This window comes from Corvus cornix, chromosome 2 (genome assembly GCF_000738735.6).
Source record: "Corvus cornix cornix isolate S_Up_H32 chromosome 2, ASM73873v5, whole genome shotgun sequence".
Classification (NCBI taxonomy): domain Eukaryota; kingdom Metazoa; phylum Chordata; class Aves; order Passeriformes; family Corvidae; genus Corvus; species Corvus cornix.
In genome coordinates, this window is record NC_046333.1 from 97,323,838 (window position 1) to 97,336,068 (window position 12,231).

Genomic DNA, 12,231 nt, shown 5'->3' on the forward strand with positions numbered 1-12,231 from the left:
TCTAGCTTTAATCAGTACTCATGCCATCCAATTTCATTTTGTTGCTGGTCCTGCACAGCCACCATTTCTCACTGCATCGTATCTACAAGATTTGTGAGAGTTTAAAAGGCATTTCAGAACACCTGTCTCAGTTCAGACACTTGTCTTACAGTCACGTTACAGATATCAGGCATGCAGGTAGAAGAGCTTCTTAACAGATACATGCTTCCAAGCATGGCTGTAACTACACAAAAAAGTGACAGCACACCTACCTGAATAAAAAAAGCAACAACAATAACAAAAATCCCCAATCAAGCAAGACCCACCCCACAATATTTTTAGTAAAGGTATCAGGGAAAGTCAATACGTCAAACCCAGTAGCTGGAATCCAGAGCTGAAAGACCTTCTCCACTTGCTTGATTATACACTGCAGAGTGCAGAAAGAAACCTCCAGAATTTCATAATTCTCAATTTTAAGAAAAATCACAAAAATTCCCTTAATGGCAATAACTTTCACATGATTTTCAGGAAGGGTCAGATTGAGACCACAGCATGTTCCTTCTTAGGGCAGCAGCAATTTCCCATAGTTTGAAGAAGAATTCCCACTCCTTAGAGTCTGCCATAGGTTCACTAAGTTATAGACTACTTTTCATGTTATTTAATCAGCCCTGACTTCTCATTAGTTTACTTCCATTGAAACAATTCTCATGGTAACAGAGAATTTACAAATGTTGCTTGCTAATCACCAAAGTCACAAGTTTCTGCCCACTAGAGCAGATGTCAGAAATAGATATAGTGACAGCAAGAAGCTTCCCTTTCTTCCTGGAGAGGGATAATTCTTCTTTAAAGACGTGTTATCCCATGCTTTTATTCAGGGAACTGTAATACATGAGATTGATTTGCTCTTCAAAATATTTCAATAGGGCTTCAGAATTGAACACATTTCTACAGCTGGTGTAGATGTTGGGAGCACTGGTGGTACTGAGGGGAACAGGTAGGTGATAACAAAAGCATATGGAGGATTTTGATTTGTTTATCTATAGAATGTTTTCATTAGCAAATGAAGATTACCAACAATTAGATGTATCTAAGATTACTAATTTGGTGAAATTCTAATGGAAGTATAGGGCTTACAGCCCACCCAGAGCTCAGACTTGTCCGTTGCTGCCTTGAAGACAATAAGCAAGATGAGGGACTAAAAGCTGCAGGAAGAAACCACAGGCTCTGAGCCAGCACACCCAGTGGGCCGGTATCACAGCTCTCAGGCTTTCTGGGGAGAACCAAAGTGTTTTGCATCTTTAGAGACCTATTTTGAAACAGAATAGTATTTTATTGTGCTTAATTCCACAATTAAGAAAGCCATGTGCCAGAAAAATGTGCTGCTTTTCAGCATGTGGACTTTAAGACTGTGCAGAGGAGAAGGTATCAGCTCATACTATCAAAACCAAAATGATACCATTATTTAAAATAATTTCCTTGTACAATGCTGACAAAACCCCTCCCATTGTTCAAAAGCCCTAAAATCAACTCAGCTTTGAGTATTCCTTTCTCCTTGCCTCCAAGAAATTATTGACTCCATGCTCAGCAGACCTTTTGCCATGGGTTTAATGTTATTGTTCTTCCATTTGCCTCTGGAAGTCAAGATGACGAGAAACAAGGTATCTGCTTCTGTATATTCAGAGGTGTCACGGTAGAAAAATGTTCAAATTATAAAACTCTGGGGTCCTAAAAAACTCAAGGTCAAGCAGTTATGATTCTAGAAGATTTTCGCTTGAGTCAAAACCACTTGAGTGCTTTTTTGACACAGAAGCCGTGGGAAAGAAGAGGGATTAGTGAAGTGATTGTGTTAATCAAAGAAGTGGCAAGAAGATTTGCCAAAATAAACACCACTGTGTGTACATCACTATACACTGTGAGGCTGTTAAAAGTCTATGCATTTTCCAATATAAACCAGTGCTACTAAACAAGAGAAGGAAAAGAACCCATTTTAAGTAACAAGCAGTTCTCCAAATATTCCTTAAATTTTGTTAAGTTTCATAAAGGTAAGCAGAGTACTTGGCACATTTTAGCAGCAGTAAAAATGGTAACAGTTTGTCATGGGTTAGCTAGCATAGTCTCGGAAGTGATGTTCTTGCAAAGGAGTGCTTACAGCTTTCCCCATGACCTGACAGAGCCTATCAGTGGCCAGTTTGAATATGGACAATTCTTTAAGCCACTTAAAATTGTGACCGCCTCTGTGATCCACACTTAAGAATAGACAAATCCCCCACAGCTCTCTCTCGTTCCCGGCGCTGGCACAGGTGGCTGCGGGGCCCAAACGGGGGCCAGTGGGCCCGGCCAGGCCCTGCTCGGGCTGGGCCAGGCCAGGCCACGGCCATCCTGAAGCCATGGACCTGTTCCAGCTGTGGAACCGCCCCCCCCCCGCCCCCCCCCAAGCAGGGCTGTGGGCAGCCAGAGCAGCTCGGTTCCCGCCCCCCCCCCACCACTGCGGCCAAGATTTCAGCAAAGCGGCACCGCTGTCCCGCAGAGGTTGGGTGACCAACAGTGATAAGCCACACAGCTGCAAGGCCGAGGTGAGATTAACCCTTTTATTGCTGTGAAGAGCTGAAAACCTGAGGGAAGAGAAAGAGGAGATGCTTAAAGCTGAAATTCTGTTGTAAAATTATGATATATCAGAGTATCGCATGGTAATTTCATGAAGATATGGGGGGTGGAGTGTTCAACTTGTACTTGTGAGCAAAAGCACCTGTGCTGAGATAGGCAGATGCTGATGCAGCTGTAATTTCATGAGAAGTTTGGACAGGGAGAGATGGAAGCGATGAGGACTTTTGCTCCAAATGGGAAAGGAGAAAACCTCAGTTCCTAGAGATGCTCCCAGAGATAGTCCTAACGATGATGATGAGGAGGACCTTTTTGTTCCCAGGGAGGGAGAAGGGCCTCTGTTCTTAGAGATGAAATGTTCCCAGAGATGGGTGAAGAGAACTTTTGCTTCTGAACAGCTCAACTTTACAATTGTACCCCAAAAACCTTCAAGAGTGGACCCTCGAAAGCAGTTGCAGGAAAAGCTGCAAGTCGGGGGAAGGGACTCACACGCAAGCAGAGAGACTCCTCTTCCTAAATGGACTGAACAAAGTTATTTGGAAGTGGGCAGCTGTCTCGTTGTGATAATGTTTTCATAGCATGAGCAAGAAGAGACTTCTCTTTCTAAATGGACTGAACAAGGTTATTATGGAAGTGGTAAACAGACTGAACATCTTAAGGGTTGTCTTTTTACATTGTCAGTGGGAGAAGGGAGGAAGGTGGGGGGAGGAGAAGAGTTCTGAAGGTGTGGTATAATTTTTTTTTTCCTTCTTTTAGGTCTGTTAATAAACTTTATATTCTTTCAAGTTTGGTGCCTGCTTTGCATTTCTCCTAATTCTTATCTCACAGAAGGCAAACAGTAATGAGTATCTTGGACCAAACCGTTACACTAAGTCGGTGTTTCCGCCTGGTTACAAACCCAACCCGCTACAAAGTTCCTTGTGAGAAGACATAATTCACTGTGGAAATGACCTGGGAAAGAAATTTTATTTTGGACTGTATCCTCCTAGTTCAGAAAACACAAAAGATTTGGAGTTCAAGAGAGTCAGATTTTAGTGAAACAAAACAGTGTATCTCTCTCATCTGAAAGACATGACGCAGTCTATACCGCTTAGATAGACTAAAGGCATGGAGAAAGGCAAGCTGATTGAAACTCCACTATATCCACAGCAAAGATTTGTAGTCTTTCAGAAACAGCAAGTTATCTCTGACACTGTTATAGCTCCATCTTCTCTGTATTCTCAGACCACGTAAGCAATAAGATCCTCTGAACTAATTTTGCTCCAGGTTGAACAGGCCCAGCTCTCAGTCTCTCTTCACATGTCACGTGTTCCTGACTCTTGGTGCCATCCCCTGGATTCACTCCAGCAATATTATCCTGAGTGCACAAAACTGGACATAGTAGTCCAGATGTGGTCCTACAAGTGCTGAATAAAAGGGAAGGATCACTTCCCAGTACCTGCTGTCAAGATCCTGACTAATGCTGTCCAGGGCATGTAATGCACCAGGACCCCAGAGCCTTTTCTGCAGAGCTGCTTCCCAACAGCTGGCACCAAGCCTGCCTTGTGGCTGGGATTACCACAAACCAGGGAAAGAGCTTTTGTTCTTGCTGAACCTCATGAAGTTTATGTCAGCCTAGTTCTCCAGCCTGTCCAGGTCCCTCTGACAGCAGCCCTGCCTTCCCAGTTAGGGTCACCCCCACCTCGTGTCACCTGCAAACTTGCCAAGAGTACCCTCCACCTCATCATGCAGACTATCAATGAAGGTGTTGAATGGTGTTGGTCCCAGCACTAATCCCTGAGGGATCCACTACTTACTGGCTGCAAGATTGGCTTCACAAGCTTGGCTTTTTAAGTCCAGCCTAATTTCTGTCCATTTCATAGTGCCTTTATTCATCCTATGTCCCACCAGTTTTGGGGACTATGGAGAAAGCCACAGAGGGCGTCAAAGACCATTAAAATCAAGGTATATAAGAACCACTGCCTTTCTTTTGCCAGACACGTCGTCATAGCAAACATGATTTGCATATGGGAAATAGTTTTGCTACTCCCATTCACTTTGCTGTTCTTCATGTGTTTACACATGAGTGGCTCCAACAGTGTTCTCAGGAACTGAGGTGAGGCTGACTGGAGTACAGTTATCTGGATCCTCCTTCTTGTCATTCCTGACAATCAAGTTCCACTGACTTATGTATGAAATCCAAGTGATTTAAGTGATGCCTGACTATGCCTCCCATTACTGAGGATACTGCTTCATGTTCAAGGGCTCAGAAACCTGGAAGGCCTGAGGACAAACCTTGCAAGTGAAACTCACAGTATAAAATGTACCTTAGCCTTTCCCATGACCCTTGTCACTACGTTGACTGCTCCAGTGAGCAATGGACCCACGCTTACTTAGCCTTCATTTTTCTCCTGATGTACTTTAAGAAACCTTTTCTATCTTGCACTTCCCTGAGCTGGAGCTTTCCCAACTCCATTCCTGTATAAATAGACAATGCATCTGTATCTCTCCCAAGTAGTTGTCTCTGATCCACTGTGGGTTTTTTTTTTGTTTGTTTGGCTTTTTTTTTTTTTTTTTTGTGTTTGAGCTGAATCAGGAGCTCCATGTCCATTCATACTGGTCTTCTGTAAAGCTTGTCTTCTGAGAATGGAGAGGACATTCTTGTGCTCAGAGTATGCTGTCCTTGAAAATTGGATAGCCCTCCTGGGCTCCTTTGCCTTTCAAGGATTCACAGGATCCTGCCAAGCACATCCCTAAACAAACATCTCCCCTCATCACATTATTGATCATGTGTATCAAGAAATTATCTTCAATCTGTTCCAGAAATCTGGATTGCTTGTGTTCAGACTTACGGGCCTTCCATAGTTACTATTGTGGTTAAAGACACCCAAGAATACCAATGTCTGGGACTATGAGGCTTTTTCCTCCTGCCCTAAGACTGCTTCATCTGCTTTTTCTTGTTGATAAGAAGGTCTAGAGCAGACACCTACTACAACATCACCTGTCTTGGTCTGAATGTTGATCTCTGACCACAAGCTCTCCACCTGTTTGCCATTTCACCCACTGTCCACTCAAAACACACCTCTGTATAGAGCCTAAAGGGAGAGCATCTCATACTGACATCCTGTTAGAACCTTAAGGTACAGGAGCCTTGTAGATATAACTGGGTTCAAGGTTAACGAGTTGCATCATGCCTGTTACAGAAGAAAGGGATGAGTGGGCCAGACATGCTGAACTTCCTTAAGTTTGCCCCTTCTTTGGTAAAAGAATATTGAAGTTATGATTTTCCATCATTCTTTTCAAATATACCTGAACTATAGTAATTCTACGGAAGGAACAAGATCTTTTCATTAGAGAACAAGGGGAATGCATGCGTAGGCAAATGGAAAAGTTTCCACAGAACAGACTTTAGTGTTGTTGGAATATAATTAAAATATTTTTATTCAATTATTAATCATAATATAGAGTCACTATTAATTCTACACATTAGAAATCAAAATCTTTAATGTGGACTACTTATCTAATGATCTCTTAAACTGGTTGTAGACAGACACAGATTTTATATGTGTGTCTTTAAACTTAAATTAATTAACAAACAAAACTGTCAATCCATCTTTCATGATGGATATCACTGTTATATATATATATCACTGGATATATATATCACTGTGATATATATATCACTGGATATCACATATCACTGTTTGCAATATTTGATCCAAAATCTACATAATTCATGACCTTTCACACTTTTAACTTCCTCCACATTTCTCAGATTTTTTTTCACTGTATTTAATTTATTATTTAGACTGTACATGACGCAATGTTTATATGATAATATTAATATAGAATCGTAGAATATCCAGAGTTGGAAGGGACCCACGAGGATCATTGAGTCCAACTCCTGGCTCTGTGCAGGACAGTGTCAAGAGTCACATCATGTGCCCAAGAGTATTTTCCAAATGCTTCTTGAACTGTCAGGCTGGTGCTGTGACCACCTTCCTGCAGAGCCTGTTCCAGTGCTCAACCACCCTCAGGGTGAGGAACCTTTTCTTAATTCCAACCTAAACCTCCCCTGACTCAATTTCGGGCCATTCCCTCAGATCCTGTCCCTGGTCACCAAAGAGAAGAGATCAGTGCCTGCCCCTCCTCTTCCTCTCACAAGGAAGTTGTAACTGCAGTGAGGTCTGTCCTCAGTCTCCTCTTCTCCAGACCAAGTAACCTCAGCCACTTCTCATATAGCTTCCCCTCTAGGACCTTCACCATATATACATAATATTATATACATTTTTTTTTTGAAAAAACCCCATATATATATAGTACTATTATTTTAAAATGCACAGTTTCAAATATGTTGCTAAAAATGCACAAACTTTGTCATTAAAGAATTTTCCCCTATTTTTAAAAACTTTTTTTCTGTTAAAGTGTGCCCTAGGACATAGATGTGTACAACTGTACTTTCAAACCAGAAAAAAGCGCACTTTAATTGTGCAGTGTTCAGCATCTCACAAGTAACTACCTGCCATTATGTACCATAATGCCAAAGTCTTGTTCTCAACTCATTCATTATGCAGTGGAGTCATTCAAACCACAGACTGCTTGACACCCTGCTTTAAAATATCCTGGGCTTTTAGCTGGTATTTGCCTCTTATTTGCAATGGCATGATAATTATTAGTTCAGTAAGTGCCTATAGCAATGCTTGTTAAAAAAAGAATGTTTCACATCTTGACTTAATAACATCTTACAGGTTATTTTTACTAGGATTTACAAGTTTAGCTGGAAACCTCCAGTCTTTAGATCATCTGCAGTCAAAGAAAAGTAATGGAAAAAAGAGCTCTGTCACATCCCTAACACCTCTCAACAAATATTTAAAAAAACCTGTACCAAACCCCAAAAGACATGAACCCCAAACTCCAGTTTTTTGTTTACCACAAAATTATTTAAGCTAAGAATTTATATCTGGCATTTTGAGTTAATTCATCCAAGCCAGACTTTGATGTGTAACTTGATTTCTTCAAGCTAGAGATGAAGCACCAATTGCTTACCTGACTCACACGCAAATGTCTTTGATGTCTCATCATGAAAGATAATTGCCACTGCATGCTTCTTTGTCTCTCGCGGCAATCTGGTTATGTTTTTGATATTGTGCAGCTCAGTTACCTTAAAATGAAGAAAAATATTTTAGACCAGTGTATAAATACTACAAATAAAAATATTAACCTTAACTGCTCAATTTTTACTCTAAACTGTTTTTCCCCTGTCCCAGTTTCAGCCAGGACAGGGTTAAATTTTCACAGTAAGCAGGAGAAGTGTGTGGAGAAGGCCCAGATTTTATTCCATACCACCTCACTCATTGCCAGGGGTGGGAGTAAGCATGGTGCGGAAGAGCCAGGTATTGTTGCAGGCTTTTCCATGTAAATTGTTTCTTAGTCTTATACCTTGTGCTATTTATATTGTTGTTATTACTGTTCATTTTCTTGCCTCATTGTTTCTAGTAAATCGTTCTTATCTCAACCCGTGATTTTCAGCTTTTGTGCCTCCAGTTCTCAACTCCATCTCAACAGAGTGGGAAGGGGAGGAGAAGGGGGGAGCGAATGAACAGCAGTGTGGTTTTGAGTCTTGGTGGGAGAACTAAACTGGGGAGTACGATTCCTAAACCACGACACCCCCTAAGGTTATTTATATTTATAAGCTTTGCAACTGATAAAACCACATAAATAGGTAGAGTCTTAAGTTGCAAAACTTAACTCTAATAACTTTATTTCTCGAATAAATAAATTTCTGCAAAACTCTACTTCTCTAATAAAGTCATACTTGGAAACGGTTCACAATGACATCAAGTCAGCCTTGGGATTTTCTATAATCTATTTTTCAATTTCTATATTCATACAACTTGGACCAGTTTCAGAAGCTGCATCAAATAGAAAACCTAATGTTAAAACAACAGTGCTTCATTAGTTACGGGAGGTAACTCAACTAATATGTCAAATAGTATCACTACATTTGTAAGGATAGATCCTCATATGTCTTTAAAATGTATCTGTCATCCTTGAACTCAAACTTTTGTTTTCTAAATATTTGAAAAGCTTATCAACAATAAAACACTCTTGCAGCAAATTTACAACATAAAAAATTCAATCTATTTTCCTTTTCTTTTGATGAAAGTAGATAACTACAATTAACACAAATGGAAGAAAAATATGTTATTCCAACCAGAGCTGGTGGCACAGTCTATCTTAAACTGATTAGCACTTTATATTATAAAATCTTCTTCTCAGTTTCTTGGAACTCTGGGAAAACCTTATCTGTTTAGAGGTAGTTTTTTTCAGGCAGGACATTTGCCTCAGGCAGAATTAATTTCTAAAAAAATGTCATCCATATGAGTCAGGACATCTATGTCTACAGAAAAAATGGACTGAATGTAGGTGGGGGTTTTTTATTTGTTTTGCTTTGTAATTGTTATGCTCCCAGTGTACAGTTCCAGCACTCCTTTTCACATGCTGAAAACAATGTTTTTAAAGCAGAAGAGATTTTATATGGTAGAGTAAAAAAATGGAACACGCTGGGGCAAAGACATTTCAATAAAATACTGATAGCAGATGAGCAGTGAGAGGCATCAAACCAGCAAAAGAAACTGAGACAAAGCGTGAAGTGGAATGTGTATGTGCTGACAAACTTGAGACCAGAACTGAAGACTGCTATAGGGTCTGTCTTGACAGCCTTCAGCAAAACTCACTCCAGTTTGTCAATACCTCTGTTGTAACAGGTGGGCCAAAACTGGATGTGATACTATAAATATGGTCTAATGTGTGCTCAACTGAGGAGAATAATCATTCCCTGTATTGACTGGCCATGTCCTCCAGGTCCCTGATAACAATATTAGGAGAGGTCCCAGTACAGACCACAGCAGTTCTACACTTGCTACTGACCTCCAAGTAGATTGAAACCCCTTTAACCACGACTTTCTGAGTCTGACTAGCTGACCAGCTTTACATCATCTAGACATCCACCCACATAAATGATAATGTCCCAGCTTGGATCTGAGAATATCCTGGGAGAAAATGTGGAAGGCCTTGCTAAAACTCTTCTCATCACATATCATAGATGGCGATCATATTGGTCAGGCATGATTTACCCTTGGTAAAACCATGCTGCCTTTCCCAAATACAACCTTTTCTTTCACGTCTAGAAATATATTTTAAGATGATTCACTCACTGTTCTTCCCATAGGCTGAAGTAAGACTGCCAGAAATTCTCCAGGTTGACCTTTGGTTAACTGCCAGAATTCTCTGTATTCTCCAGGTTAACCTTTTGGCCTTTTTTTGGACACAGGTGCAACATTTGACTCACCATTTGGTTCCTAATCCCTTATAATTTTAACTTTTGTCATGCATTTTCAGGGCTTTGCAAGAATTCATATATTTCACTATTTTTTGGCTTGGGGGAAAGAGAAGGGCTGAATACCACAAATATCACTGTCCCAATAAAGAAGTTACCAAAATATCTGGATTTTCCTGGATCTATGCATGGTAAATGATCTAATGTGTGAGAGGGCTCTTATGACTCACCCAAAGCACTAATCTCAAGGAAATCCCCCAAAAGGGGAAAGAAAGCAGATGAGTAAGGTAGGCAGACAAGAGAACAGACTCTAGAATGCAAAACCTGAGGGAACAATACCAAATCCATAAGCCATTCCTGAATTTTGAAGACACGGAAGGCCCCAAAGTCAGAGATGGAGAACATACAGATCTACTAGTCTTTCTAAATAAGAAGATATAAGAGTAAAATATTTAAGAGGATTTGGGACACCAAAAAGTTCAGGTTATTATTAAAGAGAATTAAAAATATAGCTGGCAATGCAATAGGAAAGGGAAAACACTAATAGGAAGGAAAAGCTCCAGTGATTCTAATACAAGCAATTGATACAGAAAGTGACATTTTCACATGTGTGTGCATGTGTGACAGTGCACACAATACAGAAAAAAGTGCCTTAAATCTTGTTGTATTTAAAAGGGAAAATTCCTCTTTCTGGAATAGCAGAAAAGGAAATAGAATTGCTTTGAATGGTGACAAAAAGGCATATTAAGCCTTGTTCTAGTCTCTGTCATACAGTAGAGATCTATTCTTTTTTGTTAATATTTGAGTGTTAGAGATTACTGAAAGATCCTGCAATGCTTAAGATAAGATAATAATGGTAATAGAGCCAAAAAATCTTACATTCCTGGCACTAAAGCTACAAAATGTTCACAGTAATTTTTGTTTGAAACATAAATACAGACATACCTGAGTACACACACCTGGCCATCTGTAAAGATGATTTTTGATTTGTACCAACCTTATTGATTGGTACATTAATCCTGCCTTGTTTAATATAGTCACATATGCAACATCCATCACCCACTTAGGAATATTGTCAGCACAAAATGCACATACAACAGAATTTTATTTTATTTGCTGGTGGGAATTTAATGTCTGAAAAAGACAATGAAAACACCACCAAATTCTTATATGCTGCTTTTTGGTACCCATATGAGAGATTAAGTTGAACAACATGCAAGGTAAGTGCAGAAAAACAGTCTCGATGCACGAAGAAAGGGGCATTGTTTTAAACACATTTCGATTTTTCTTTGTCTCTGGAATCATAGCACCTCCCTAGACAGCACAAAACTTCTTATAACTCCAATGTGATGGACAAAGTGACATGACTAGCCTCTTCCAAACTCCTTTTACTTTATTTAAGACAAAGTTTTTTGAGCCATTCATAGTCTGACACAGGAATCATATCCCACTTGTGTATGCCTTTCCACAAAAAATGGACCTATTTGAAACCACTATGAGATATTGTGAGACACTTATTTCCTTGTCAAAAGCTTTAGTGGTATAACTTGGGTGGCCAAAATATTTCTGCCAGTCAATTTTTTTTTTTTAAATAATACCTTTCTCATTGGAATGCTTTGTTTTACAAGAACTGAAGGAAATAGTAATTTTAGTTATAACATCTTGAGGACATAGGAAATGTAGACAGATTTTAGGAAATATAATTTTACTGGGCAAGGCAACAGAAAAAGAAATGAGAACAATTCAGGAACACAAGTTGACACTAACAACTAGAGGGGCCATAATATCAAATAAGCCCCTCATTAATTCTATTGGTTATGTAATTTTCAACATTAAATAGAGATGAATATTTGCTTCCTTGTTCATCTTTTCATATTGTACAGTCTGCTTCCCTCCACGATCAGAGCAGAAAGACTTTGAAAGTCTATCCTCCCATTGATAGAGAATTAAGTTAATGAAATTCTGAATTCTGGGTTTAATGCCAATGAAGCATGAGTCATTTCTCTACTTGCTGAACATGTACAATTAAAAAATAAACACCTGAGAGCTTATATTATCTTGTATGAAGGAAAAAAAGAACTTTGCCTTGGCAACCAGATTGCTTTATCTCAGGGATTTTTAAAACTGTGGCTTAAATTTTATCTATTATTTTTGAAAAAACATATAACTAAATAAACCTTTTTAAAAGTATGAAAGCTACTGAAAAGACAAAAGGAAAACTTATAAAAATCTTAACTACTTTGAAATAATTTAAAACATCACTTTGCAGGCTTTAGGAAGGTTTTAAAAGACTAATAGAGTTGAAAAAAAAAAGAAAAAAGTTCCCCTTTTTT

General features: G+C 39.3%; 1 protein-coding gene across 2 annotated transcripts in view; it reads right to left on the reverse strand.

Moving 5' to 3' along the window:
• Positions 1-12,231, reverse strand: part of DOK6 (docking protein 6) — a 249,503-nt gene that overhangs the window by 123,906 nt on the left and 113,366 nt on the right. For both annotated transcript variants that reach the window (XM_039571458.1, XM_039571468.1), the window contains exon 3: positions 7,606-7,720. In XM_039571458.1, coding sequence (XP_039427392.1) covers positions 7,606-7,720 — 115 coding nt within the window. The remainder of the gene's footprint in view (positions 1-7,605; positions 7,721-12,231) is intronic.